The following is a 14,565-nucleotide window of genomic DNA, read 5'->3' as shown; positions in this document are numbered from 1 at the left end:
TAGGGGAATCACTTTCAACAGGGCTTCTGATTTGAGGATTGATCTCTCCTTTAACCGGTGGCTTTGTGACTTGTGGAAGGTGCTGCCTTTTAGCCCTTTCCCCTTCTTGGGTGAGAGCTTAGTCTCCTTTTTATGGAGATGTGGTCCTTTTTTTTAAGGCTTCTCCTGGATCAGGAGATGGGACCTGTGAGTTTCCCTAGCTGAGAGGGATATTCTCTCTGTGGTACGTTCTATTTGGAGTCTTGCTGGCTCCATGTCAAGACTAAGTTGGACTTTTTTCTAGGTCCTTTTGGTCTAAGCTCCTGTTGTCTGTTCTAAGGAGTCTGGTTGCACCCATGCTCTGTTGGATTGGCTATGGCCATTCTTCCGCTTGTTTTTTAGCTGGTTTTGGGGTTCTTCTGTTCCCCTGTTTCAGACCTGCTGGGGCTGGGAGTGGGTTCTGAGAGACGTCATCTCCAGGATCTAGGTGGGCATAGTAGCTAGCTCCCTAAGCTTACAAGCAGGGGGTCTAGGATTACTCCACTTTGGATTCTGGGTGGCACTTCTCTTTCTTGGGGGACCTTGTGGAGGTTATGATTCCCCCTTTTTTGGAAGACCTGTGGGTAGGTCTGGCGGCTTGGATTGCCTAGAGTGTGCCCTTTGTCTGGGAGTTGTCTTTTTCAATCTGTTCTTTTGCTGGCCGCTTTTGCTCTCAGCAAGTATTCTCTGTGTCATCCTTAAGATGGTGGCGTGTTCTTGACTCAGGTTTTTTTGTCTGGGTCTGTTGCACGTTTTTTTGTAGCGGAATACTTCAGTGTTCCAAGTTCGGACTATGCGAGGACTCCGTCTTCTGTTGTCTTTTGGTGCTTTTGCATGACGTTTGAGAGAGTTTTCTCTGTTCCTATGCCCGGTCCTATACCTCCGGTCTAGGCGTAGTCTCCCCTTGTCTGTCAGGACCCATTTGGGCCCTTGTGAACTGAGCTTGCTCTGGGGAGTTTTCCTTTTTGGATTTGTGACCTTTCTGGGTTTTTTTCCTTCGGTTCTCCTGATCCTATCCCTTTGGGAGTTTAGACTGGTGATACCTTCTTTGGTGAGGGGTGAGTGGTGGGGGACCGACTGTTGGGCGACGATGTCTCCTGGAGGCCTGTTGGCTCAGTTGAGTCTGATTTTGCGGTCTCTAGCTAGGCTCTGGACTACCTGTGGGTCAGTGTTCTCGGGGCTTTTTTCTTTTTAAAGTTTTCTCGGCTTCAGACAAAACTGTTTTTTTTTGTGGGCAGTGGTTTCAGGCTTGGTGCCCTTAGAATGGGCCGCCTAATGTTCCCGCCCGTCTTGGCATTCAGTATCCTCTATAGCTTGGGTATTGTTTTCCCAAAAGTAATGAATGCAGCTGTGGACTCTTTCCATTTAAGAAGGAAAACTTAAATTATGCTTACCTGATAATTTTCTTCTGAAGGAAAGAGTCCACAGCTCCCCACCCGTAATTTTTTATGTGTGGCGTCCTAATTTTATTCTTCTGACACCTTTCACCGTGATATTTCTTCTACTGTTCCTTTATCCTCGGCAGAATTACTTGGGGGTTGAGGAGAGAGGGAGGAGTATTTAAGCCTTTGGCTGGGGTGTCTTTGCCTCCTCCTAGTGGCCAGGTTCTTATTTCCCAAAAGTAATGAATGCAGCTGTGGACTCTTTCCATCAGAAGAAAAGAACATTTTCAGGTAAGCATAATTTAAGTTTTAGCTTTGTTTTTGGTATTCTTAGTTGAAAACTAAACTTATTTCTTAGGCCCTGAAGGCTGCCTCTAATCTAAATGCATTTTGACAGTTTTTCGCCACTAGATTGTGTTAGTTCATGTGTTTCGTATAGATAACATTGAGCTCATGCATGTTAAAGGGACAGTCTACACCAGAATTTTTATTGTTTTAAAAGATAGATAATCCCTTTATTACCCATTTCCCAGTTTTGCATAACCAACACAGTTATAATAATAAACTTTTAACCTCTGTGATTATCTTGTATCTAAGCCTCTGCAAACTGCCTCTTTTTTCAGTTCTTTTGACAGACTTGCAGTCTAGCCAATTAGTGCCTGCTCCCAGATAACTTCTCTTGCACAAGCACAGTGTTATCTATATGAAATACGTGAACTAACACCCTCTAGTGGTGAAAAACTGTTAAAATGCAATCTGAAAGAGGTGGGCTTCAAGGTCTAAGAAATTAGCATATGAACCTCCTAGGTTAAGCTTTCAACTAAGAATACCAAGAGAACAAAGCAAAATTGGTGATAAAAGTAAATTGGAAAATTGTTTAAAATTGCATGCTCTATCTGAATCGTGAAAGTTTATTTTGGCCTAGACTGTCCCTTTAATTTACAGAGGAGTGAGCACTGATTGGCTAAAATGCAAGTCTGTCAAAAGAACTGAAATAAGGGGGCAGTCTGCAGAGGCTTAGATAAAAGGTAATTACAGAAGTAAAACGTGTATTATAACTGTTATGCAAAACTGGGGAATGGATAATTAAGGGATTTAAATATATTTTAAAACAACAAAAATTCTGGTGTTGACTGTCCCTTTAACGAAAGCAAAATTATCATTGCCTGTTTTATAATGCCAAACTACTCTACAGACCAGATTTATCCCCATAAACTAGACAAAAAAGCACACAACTTAAAAATGCCCAGAATTAACAACATTTCTCTATTTTTCTAGAAAAAATATTTTTACATATTCTTGAAATGTTATTTATTGGCAGGGAGAAAAAAGGTACATTTTACATATTTTATTCAACAACCAAACCTACTTGTAAAGCTCTTTCAGCCGTTTGTTTTATCCAGATAAATAGTGTAATAGTTATTTCAGTAGTGTTCTACCTCTGACTATTTTAGGAAATTGTATGTGTGTGTATATTCATATACAATGTGTAAAACGTTTTAACCAGTAGTGTTCTATCCTGCTTCCCATTAACCTTTTACTGCTAAGCCATTTTTTCCAGTATTGTATTTCAGTGAGAGAACCACACAAAGTATATCCATATTTTTTTTTTATTTCAGCAGATTCAGAATACACCATAATATAGATATACTTTTAGATCCAGCACTCACTTTCACTCAGCGCTGGGGTACGCTTAAACTGATAATAAAACTGTATAAAGAAGGCACTGTTGTTCAACGTCAATCGTTTCATGGGTTAACATTTTCGAGGTCCCCCCTGTCCTCAGTCACACTCACAGTACAATATTTACTTACATATATAAGTTCCTCATCACTGTGCATCCCACATCCTCCATGGGCAACTGGGTATAAGAAAAGAAAGTATGGAGCCCTGGAGCGTTTAACCCTAAAAAGGCCTGGCACACTAGCGTAATCTACTAGCAGTGTATCCGTAACATTACCTTATCTTTAAAGCCTATAACTGCAGTGAACTGCACTAAACCATACAGAGTGCGCTCACGAGTATTCCTTTGAGTTCACATTACATAGGTTCATTAACTGAACCCTTTCAACAGCCGCCATAGTTTCAGGGGATTGGGAGTGACCCCGAAAACATTAACACAAATGATTGACGTTGAACAACAGAGCTCTCTCTCTCTTCTATCTCCTCTCTCTTTCTTTTTTTTCTCTCTTCTCTTCCTTCCTTTTTTTTTATAGTGTCCTTTTATGTGCAGTCCAAGAAATATGTTTGCTAATGGTTATGTCTTTTCACAGTATCCCATGCTGCTGCGCCGCCTCCTCCGTCTATCCTGCAGGTTACCCCACAGTTACCTTTAATGGGATTTGTGGCTAGAGTACAGGAAAACAGTAAGTGTATAAGTCTTAGATGTTCATTTTAGGGGTGTCATTCAGTGTTCACAACAACAAGGCAATCAAAAGATTCTGTGGGATCACATTGGTAATTCATAAATATCAGGACACTAGTAAGTTTGTCTAACTAGATTTAATTGTTAGCAAACTTAATTGTGCAAGCTAAAACTAAAGGCTGTATACAAATAAATATATATATATATATATATATATATATCTCATTAAAGGGACACTGTACTCAAAAATTTTCTTTCATGATTCACATAGAGCATGCATTTTTAAGCAACTTTCTAATTTAATCCTATTATCAAATTTTCTTCATTCTCTTGGTATGTTTATTTGAAAAGCAAGAATGTAAGTTTAGATGCCGGCCCATTTTTGGTGAACAACCTGGGATGTCCTTGCTGATTGGTGAGCACCAATAAACAAGTGCTGTCCATGGTCCTGAAGCAAATATTTGCTGGCTCCTTAGCTGAGATGCCTTCTTTTTCAAATTAAGATAGCAAGAGAATGAATTAAAATTGATAATAGAAGTAAATTAGAAAGTTGCTTAAAATTGCATGCTCTATCTGAATCATGAAAGAAAAAATTTGGGTTCAGTGTCCCTTTAATATTTTTTCTAACTATAAATTATATTTAAAAAAAAAATAGTGAATATAGTATCTTATTTGTGTTTGTAATTATAATTCAAGCATTGTGACTCATCCGCAGTTTTGTCTTCGGGGCTTATCTTAATTATATTTTATTAAGGAAAAGCTGACACACAGAAAAATCTTTTTTTTCTCTGCCATAGGGTATGGTATACATGTATATTAAAAGGATATGAATGTCAAAATTTAACTATAGTTCAGATAGAGAATTTACTTTTAAGAGGCTTTTCAATGCACTTCTACTATAAAATGTATTTAATTTTCTTAATATTCTTTGTTGAAAAGCATACCTAGGTATGTTTGAGGAGCAACTATGCACTACTGGGAGCTAAATGGTGATTGGTGGCTACACATGCCTCTTGTCATTAGCCGCCAGATGTGTCAGCTAAGGCCCCATATGCAAGAATAGTGCAGCACACAGCATTTTTAACATCTTTATGTCCCTTTTAATAAAAATGGTAGTTTTGAAATATCTAAGTAAATTTCTTTGTTTTGCTATTATTATTTTTTTAAATGTATTTTTCATGTAATTGGCAAGAGTCCATGAGCTAGTGACGTATGGGATATACAATTTTACCAGGAGGGGCAAAGTTTCCCAAACTTCAAAATGCCTATAAATACACCCCTCGTACCACCCACAATTCAGTTTTACAAACTTTGCCTCCTATGGAGGTGGTGAAGTAAGTTTGTGCTAAGATTTCTACGTTGATATGCGCTTCTCAGCATTTTGAAGCCCGGTTCCTCTCAGAGTACAGTGAATGTCAGAGGGATGTGAAGGGAGTATCACCTATTGAATGCAATAATTTTCCCGACGGGAGATCTATTTCATAGGTTCTCTGTTATCGGTCGTAGAGATTCATCTCCTACCTCCCTTTTCAGATTGATGATATACTCTCATATTCCATTACCTCTACTGATAACCGTTTCAGTACTGGTTTGGCTATCTGCTATATGTGGATGGTGTATTTCAGTAAGTATGTTTTTATTACTTAAGACACCCTCAGCTATGCATTAATATAAAGTTCTAAATATATGTATTGTACTTATATTTTCCATGAGTCAGGTTTATGCATTTCCTTTTGCAGACTGTCAGTTTCATATTTGGGGAAAAACATATTTAGGTAATATTTTTCTTACCTGGGGTTTAGTCTTTTTTCATATTGACTGTTTTTTTTTCTTTCAATTTCGCGGGCAAAATTAGGCCGCGAGGGCGCAAAATGCCAAAGTTTATTGCGTCATTCTTGGCACAAGATTTTTTTTGGCACAAAAGTAAGTCTGATGATGCAAATTCGTAATTTCCGGCGTCTTAGTTGACGCAGAGTTACTTGCACAAGGTTGCGTCGTTAATGACGCGAGTGTGTAATTTCCGGATGTTAGCGCCAAAAAAAATTCAGTTATGTTATGCGTCATACTTGGCGCCAAATAATTTCATTATTTAAACCCCCATTGCTATATGCCTCTTGCCTTTTTTCTATGTCAGAGGGCTATGCTGTTTGCATTTTTTTCCCATTCCTGAAACTGCCATGTAAGGAAATTGATAATTTTGCTTTATATGTTGTTTTTTCTCTTACATTTTGCAAGATGTCTCAATCTGATCCTGTCTCAGAAATCTCTGTTGGAACCCTGTTGCCTGATAACAGTTCTACCAAAGCTAAGTGCATTTGTTATAAACTTGTGGAGATTATATCTCCAGCTGTGGTTTGTAATAGTTGTCATGATAAGCTTTTACATGCAGATAATGTGTCCATCAGTAATAGTACATTGCCTGTTGCTGTTCCTTCAACATCTAATGTACAAGATATACCTGTGAATTTAAAAGAATTTATTGCTGATTCTTTTCAGAAGGCTTTGTCTGCCATCCCGCCTTCTAATAAACATAAAAGGTCTTTTAAAACTTTTCATAAAGTTAATGAAATTTCAAATGATCGACAACATACTGAATTATCCTCCTCTGATAATGATCTATCAGAAGATCCTTCCTCAGATATTGACACTGACAAATCTACTTATTTATTTAAAATGGAGTATATTCGTTCTTTGTTAAAAGAAGTGTTGATTACATTGGATATTGAGAAAACTAGTAAACGTTTAAATTCTGTTTATAAACCTCCTGTGGTTAATCCAGAGGTTTTTTCAGTTCCTGATGCTATTTCTGCTATGATTTCTAACGAATGGAATAGGCCTGGTACTTCTTTTATTCCTTCTTCAAGGTTTAAAAAAATTGTATCATTTGCCAGCAGTTAGATTGGAGTTTTGGGAAAAGATCCCCAAAGTTGATGGGGCTATCTCTATTCTTGCTAAATGTACTACTATTCCTATGGAAGATAGTACTTCTTTTAAAGATCCTTTAGATAGGAAAATTAAATCTTAGGAAAGCCTATTTATATTCGGGTCATCTTCTCAGGCCTGCAATTTCTTTGGCTGATGATGCAACTGCATCAACTTTTTGGTTGGAAAATTTATCCCAACAAGAATTGGATTCTGATTTGTCTAGCATTGTTCGCTTGCTTCAACATGCTAATCATTTTATTTGTGATGCCATTTTTGATATCCTCAAAATTTATGTTAAATCTATGTCTTGAGCTATTTTAGCTAGAAGAGCTTTGTGGCTTAAATCTTGGAATGCTGACATGACTTCTAAGTCCAGATTGCTATCTCTTTCTTTCCAAGGTAATAAGTTATTTTGTTCTCAGTTGGATTCCATTATTTCAACTGCCACTGGGGGGGAAGGGAGTTTTTTTTTTGCCTCAGGATAAAAGACCTAAGGGTAAATCTAAAGCTTCTAACCGTTTTCGTTGCTTTCGACAAAATAAGGAACAGAAACCTAATCCTTCCCCCAAGGAATCTTTTTACAATTGGAAACCTTCCTCAAATTGGAAAAAATCCAAGCCATTTAAGAAACCAAAGCCAGCCCCAAGTCCGCATGAAGGTGCAGCCCTCATTCCAGCTCAGCTGGTAGGGGGCAGATTAAAATTTTTCAAGGATGTTTGGATAAATTTTGTCCAAAATCAATGGATTCAGAGTATTGTCTCTAAGGGGTACCGAATAGGATTCAGAGTAAGACCTCCTGTGAGAAGATATTTTCTCTCACGCATCCCAGCAAATCCAGTAAAGGCTCATTCTTTCCTGAAGTGTGTTTCAGACCTGGAGTTTTCAGGGGTAATCATGCTAATTCCTTTTCAGGAACAGGGTGTGGGGTTTTATTCAAATCTATTCATTGTCCCAAAGAAAGAAAATTCATTCAGACCAGTTCTGGATCTGAACATTTTGAATCGTTATGTAAGAGTACCAACTTTCAAAATGGGGACTATAAGGACTATTCTGCCTTTTGTTCAGCAAGGACATTATATGTCCACAATAGACTTGCAGGATACATATCTTCATATTCCGATTCATCCAAATCATTATCAATTTCTGAGATTCTCTTTTCTAGTCAAGCAGTACCAATTTGTCGCTCTTCCTTTTGGCCTAGCGACAGCTCCAAGAATCTTTTCAAAGGTTCTCAGTGCCCTACTCTCTGTAATCAGAGAGCGGGGTATTGCGATGTTTCCTTATTTGGACGAGATCTTGGTACTAGCTCAGTCTTTCCGTTCTGCAGAATTTTACATGAATCAACTAGTGTTGTTTCTTCGAAAACATGGTTGGAGGATCAATTTACCAAAAAATTATCTGGAAACCTAAAAAGGTGACCCTTGTCTGAGGAATCAGATAGATTCAGTGTCCATGACTCTGTCTCTAACAGACAAGAGATGTTTAAAATTGGTTGCAGCCTGTCGGAACCTTCAGTCTGTCATTCCCTTCAGTAGCTATGTGCATGGAAGTTTTAGGTCTCATGACTGCAGCATCGGATGCGATCCCCTTTGCTCATTTTCACATGAGACCTCTTCAGCTTTGTATGCTGAACCAATGATGCAGGGATTATACAAGGATATCACAATTAATATCCTTAAATCCCAATGTTCGACTATCTCTGACTTGGTGGTTAGATCACCATTGTATAGTTCAAGGGGCCTCTTTTGTTTGTCCAACCTGAACTGTGATCACAACAGATGCAAGTCTTTCTGGTTGGGGAGCTGTTTGGGGATCTCTGACAGCACAAGGAGTTTGGAAATCTCAAGAGGCGAGATTACCAATCAATGTTTTGGAACTCAGTGCGATTTTCAGGGATCTTCAGATTTGGCCTCTGTTGAAGAGAGAACCGTTCATTTGTTTTCAGACAGACAATATCACAACTGTGGCATATGTCAATCATCAGCATGGCCTCACAGGTTTTGGTATGCGGATCTTGTTCGGATGTTCAGTTGCCAACCTTGGCCACTTCCATTAAGGCCGGACCTTCTGTTTCAAGGTCAGTTTTTCCATCAGGATCTCAAATCATTAAATTTGAAGGTATGGAAATTGAACGCCTAGTGCTTAGTCATAGAGGCTTCTCTGACTCAGTGATTAATATTATGTTACAGGCTCGTAAATCTGTTTCTAGAAAGATTTATTATCGTGTTTGGAAGATTTATATTTCATGGTGTTCTTCTCATAAATTCTCTTGGCATTCTTTTAGAATTCCTAGAATTTTACAGTTTCTTCAGGATGGTTTGGATAAGGGTTTGTCTGCAAGTTCCTTGAAGGGACAAATCTCTGCTCTTTCTATTTTATTTCACAGAAAGATTGCTAAACTTCCTGATATTCACTGTTTTGTACAGGCTTTGGTTCGTATCAAGCCTGTCATTAAATCAATCTCTCCGCCTTGGAGTCTTAATTTGGTTTTGAAGGCTTTACAGGCTCCTCCTTTTGAGCCTATGCATTCTTTGGACATTAAACTACTTTCTTGGAAAGTGTTGTTCCTTTTGGCCATCTCTTCTGCTAGAAGAGTTTCTGAATTATCTGCTCTTTCTTGTGAATCTTCTTTTCTGATTTTTCATCAGGATAAGGCGGTTTTGCGGACTTCATTTAAATTTTTACCTAAGGTTGTGAATTCTAACAACATTAATAGAGAAATTGTTCCTTCCTTGTGTCCTAATCCTAAGAATTATTTGGTGAGATCCTTACATTCTTTGGATGTGGTAAGAGCTTTGAAATTTTATGTTGAAGCTACTAAAGATTTTAGGAAGACGTCTAGTCTATTTGTTATCTTTTCTGGTTCTAGGAAAGGTCAGAAGGCTTCTGCGGTTTCCTTGACTTCGTGGTTAAAGCTTTTGATTCATCAAGCTTATTTGGAGTCTGGTCAAGCCACGCCTCTGAGAATTACAGCTCATTCTACTAGATCAGTCTCCACTTCATGGGCTTTTAAGAATGAAGCTTCCGTTGATCAGATTTGCAAAGCAGCAACTTGGTCGTCTTTGCATACATTTACAAAATTTTACCGTTTTGATGTATTTGCTTCTTCAGAAGCAGTTTTTGGTAGAAAAGTTCTTCAGGCAGCTGTTTCAGCTTGATTCTTCCGCTTATGTTTTAAGTTTTTTTTTTAATTTATGAGAATAAACTTATATTTTGGGTTGTGGATTAATTTTCTTCAGCGGAAAATGGCTGTTTTTATTTTATCCCTCCCTCTCTAGTGACTCTTGCGTAGAATTCCACATCTTGGGTATTGCTATCCCATACGTCACTAGCTCATGGACTCTTGCTAATTACATGAAAGAAAACATAATTTATGTAAGAACTTACCTGATAAATTCATTTCTTTCATATTGGCAAGAGTCCATGAGGCCCACCCTTTTTATGGTGGTTATGATTTTTTTGTATAAAGCACAATTATTTCCAAATTCCTTTGTTGATGCTTTTTACTCCTTTCTTTATCATGTTAAACTGAATTGTGGGTGTGGCGAGGGGTGTATTTATAGACATTTTAAGGTTTGGGAAACTTTGCCCCTCCTGGTAGGATTGTATATCCCATACGTCACTAGCTCATGGACTCTTGCCAATATGAAAGAAATGAATTTATAAGGTAAGTTCTTACATAAATTATGTTTTTCCTTGTGTTAAGAACTACAGCCTATCTTAGGCATTAATAAATGAGTATCCTGAGGCTTGTTTGTGTCACCTTCTGGGAGTTGATAAGGTCTGTGCATGCTTTCATAAGAGGGGAGTAATATGATAAATGAGTTCACAATGTCAATCAACTATCTGTAAAGCATCTGTTTGGCACCAAATAATAGTTCATTTTAAATGTTTTTGCCCTTGTACTGGTTTATGGAGATCTATAGACTATTTACAGGAAATGAAAACAACATTGCTAAGCTGGCAGGCTGCTATTTGACTATTCCTGTCCTGCCAATTATCAACAAAATGTTACTTGATACAATGAAGTAAATAATGTAAATAAAAAGTATGTATTTCTCTGTATCTTTTACTCAGTCTCTGAGACACCACCACCACCGCCCCCTGCTGAAGAGCCAGTCTTTGAGGAATCTCCTCCTCCGCCTCCTCCACCTGAGGACTATGAAGAGGAAGAAGCTGCTGTTGTTGAGTACAGTGATCCATATGCTGAAGAGGATCCCCCTTGGGCACCACGGACTTATTTAGAGAAGGGTACGTAAAACTTAATTTTCTGGCTTTTTTCCACCTTCTGTATATGACACTGACATAATTTTCTTTATGAAGGAATGATTGGCATAGTCTGGCTGTTAGACTATAATTATTTGTCATTATTGATTTACATTTCCTTAATACAGTACTTGATTGAACCAAAAAGGAGCAGCATAGCCACTAATCATTGACCATGTTAATCTCAGACTAGGCAGTGTAATGCTGGTCCAGAGCTACCTTTAACCCCAACAAATGTATTAAACACACAGTTCTCTGTGAGTAATATTGCAATGATTAAAATAAATGCTATGTGCTCCTTTTTTTTCCCATAGTTGTAAGAATTAACAGTCCAAAGCATAGTGTTTGGGAGTTTTCCTAATCTTGCAAACTTGTATTAAGAACAACTGGGGGGGGGAAGCATTTGTAGTCCTGTGGCCTCACTATTTGCTGACTCTTCCGAGAGCCTTGATTCTGTTATTCTGAAATAAGCATTTTTTTGTGTAACTTTGTTCCATCACAACCTATTAATACCTACCTATTTCTCCCTAGTTGTTGCAATTTATGACTACTCAAAAGACAAGGAAGATGAGCTCTCCTTTCAAGAAGGAGCAATCATATATGTCATTAAGAAGAATGATGATGGCTGGTACGAGGGCGTTATGAATGGGGTGACGGGGCTGTTTCCAGGCAACTATGTGGAGTCAATAATGCACTATTCCGAGTGAACAATATCCAACGCCCAAGCAAACTTCCCTGAACAGAAGCAGTTGAGGGCTTCTATGATATACATGAGCCCCTGGGGGGCCAAGTGAATAGACTGAAGCATCGTTGTAACTGTTTTGTTTTTCTTCTTCACATAAACAAAGTGATTTAAGTTTGATCAAAACTGATCTTCCTGGTGGGTTGTGGGCATCGTGTGATTGGACTGGCAATATGGAACACATTGAAAAAGCAAGATACTTAGCCATTATAAATACTGTTTCATGTCCAACCACTTTCTATCCAAGGATCTCAAGACCTGCTCATGTCAAATACTTTACCTAGCCATTTACGGATACTTGATCTCAAATAGTTTCTTCCTGTTTTGAGTACGCAGTTGAGAGATGTTTTTTGGTTTTTGAGAAGTTCTATACAACTGCCGTATAACGGCAGATAGGAGCCAAATTAAACCCTCTGTTTTATAAGGATTCTACAGTTTCTCCCTCATGCAGCATTTTGTACAAAACAATGTGTTTCCCCCCCCTTTATCTCTCTTATTCCTTTTTTTTTTAAAGGAATGATCACGTGGTTTACAGCAGCAAGTCCATTGTAATAAAGAGTTTGGCTTTTGCCTCAACAAACGTTAGATTTACCTATATAGTTTTGCTTATGTTTGACACGAATGAGAATTGCAATGGACCTTTTTAGCAAGACTATCACTAAAAACACATGTCCAGTTTAAATAGTTGGACAACTGTCAACCCTAAGACTCTAAGCATACAACAGTGAATCTAAAAACACAGCAGAATAAAATCATACTGTTTGTTAAGTTTACTTCAAGACTTGTAAACTGTCATGTAAGAAGTATTACACAAATTGCAGTAAAATGTTTTGTGTGGTATTGTTTATATTTAAATACAGAAATGCACAAATTAAACATTTGGACACATGTATGAAGAATTGAAGACATTTCCAATAGAGCATTACTGCAAAATAGATGCTGTGTGATAAATATGTTGTATGAATGCGTCTAGAATTTGTTCCCTTTATTTTTCTGAAAGTGCCTCATTAAAGGGACATGAAACCCAAACAATTTCTTTCATGATTCAGATAGAGAATACAATTTTAAACAATTTTCCAATTTACTTCTATCATTTAATTTGCTTCCTTCTCTTGTTATCCTTTGCTGAAATGTTTATCTAGGCAAGCTCAGGAGCAGCAGTGAACCTAGGTTCTAAATGTTGATTGGTGGCTGTATATATATATATATATATATATATATATATATATATATATATTGTGATTGGCTCACCCATGTGTTCAGTTAGAAACCATTAGTGCATAGCTGCTCCTTCAACAAATGATGCCAAGAGAATGAAACAGATTAGATAATAGAAGTAAATTAGAACATTGTTTACAATTGTATTCTCTATCTGAATCATGAAATAAAATGTTTGGGTTTCATGTCCCTTTAAAGCATCTTGAGCACATTTTATTAGTGAAGGGAAGTCTGAACATGATTATAAATACATCTTGCAGCAGAACATTATTCCTATTCTTTGATTCAGATAATTAAAGGGACATGAAATCTAACATTGATCTAATCTAACATAATTCAGAAAGAGCATGCAATTTTAAACAATTTTTTCCAATTTACTTCTATTACCAAATTTGTGTCATTATATTGGTATCCTTTGTTGAAGGAGCAGCAATGCATAGCTAGAAGCTAGCTTAGCATATCAGGTGAGCCAATGACAAGAGGCACATATGTACACCACCAATCAGCTACTTCCATGAAGTGCATTGCTGCTCCTTAGCATATTTAGGTGTAATTTTCAACAATGGTTATTTAAAGAACAAAGCAAATTAGATATTGGAAAGTTAATTAGAAAATAGTTTAAAATTGCTTATCCCATCTGTATCATGAAAGTTTAATTTTGTCTTTACTGCCCCTTTAAGATGGGGTAGCATAATTTTTTTTTTAAAGGGACATTAAACACTTTGAGCGGGTAATTCAAAATGTAAATTATATATATATTTATATATATATATATATATATATATATATATATATATATATATATATATATAAACTCTGCAATATACCTATTAATTTTGTCCCCTTTTCCTGTAATTCCATTCTGAAATTGTGAGCTTTTCAGAGTTCCTGTAAGAAATTGAACAGTAGATAAGTTAACCTAAGTTACAACATGGCAGCTCACATTGTTTCATATACACTAAAACTTTACACTTATTTTGTTAATAAACAGCTAATGAAACTTTAAAATAATAAATCTACGTGTTATTTTCAGACTAATCTTTTCTTTGAATGCATAATTCTATCTAGCATTTATTTAGTGTTTAATGTCCCTTTTAAAATGGATGTTTCATGTGGGGGGGAGCAGATTTTGGCAGTCTTTTGAAAGCTTGTCCCCAAAAGAATTGAGGGCATTGTTCTGATTAAGTAAGTATTAATACAGCAGTACAACAGTCTTTACTTACAGGTAACCTTTTTATTAAAAAAAAAAAAAAACTGCTGCTGCATTCATTCATATAGTGGAACGACTTGAGTACTTTTAACTTCAGCCCAAAAAATTTCAATAAATTTTTTTAAAATAAATCTCAACATTTATCCAAATATGGGTTGTACCAAATTATCATTGAGGTAAGTAGGTATGTTATTTTTCTTGTAATTTGCAATATTTTTACACAGTTGCCCATCGTGTGTTTATTTAAAAAAAAAAAAAAAAATGTGCTCGCCCACTTTAATTACTTGGATTTTATTTTTAACTTTCCTTTGTTTTTAATAATCTGCACATCTATTCCAGTGTTGCAGGTGTGGTGCAAGTGGAGAAATAAGTTACTATCTGACCAAACGTTTGTTTAATTAGTGCTAATTGTTCTATCAAAAACGTGTATTTGACTTTG

The 14,565-nt window shown here is 36.9% G+C and overlaps 1 protein-coding gene across 6 annotated transcripts in view; it reads left to right on the top strand.

Annotated features, from left to right (window-relative positions):
- Window positions 1–12,602, top strand: part of ABI2 (abl interactor 2) — a 190,929-nt gene extending 178,327 nt beyond the window's left edge. For all 6 annotated transcript variants that reach the window (XM_053698670.1, XM_053698667.1, XM_053698669.1 and 3 more), the window contains 3 exons: window positions 3,674–3,766; window positions 10,768–10,941; window positions 11,488–12,602. In XM_053698670.1, coding sequence (XP_053554645.1) covers window positions 3,674–3,766; window positions 10,768–10,941; window positions 11,488–11,663 — 443 coding nt within the window. In that variant the 3' untranslated portion in view covers window positions 11,664–12,602. The remainder of the gene's footprint in view (window positions 1–3,673; window positions 3,767–10,767; window positions 10,942–11,487) is intronic.
- The last annotated feature ends 1,963 nt before the right edge of the window (window positions 12,603–14,565 follow it).

Source organism: Bombina bombina, chromosome 1 (genome assembly GCF_027579735.1).
Source record: "Bombina bombina isolate aBomBom1 chromosome 1, aBomBom1.pri, whole genome shotgun sequence".
In the NCBI taxonomy this organism is placed as follows: Eukaryota; Metazoa; Chordata; class Amphibia; order Anura; family Bombinatoridae; genus Bombina; species Bombina bombina.
The sequence above is the reverse complement of the archived record's forward strand: the minus strand, read 5'-3'. Positions and strand labels throughout refer to the sequence as shown.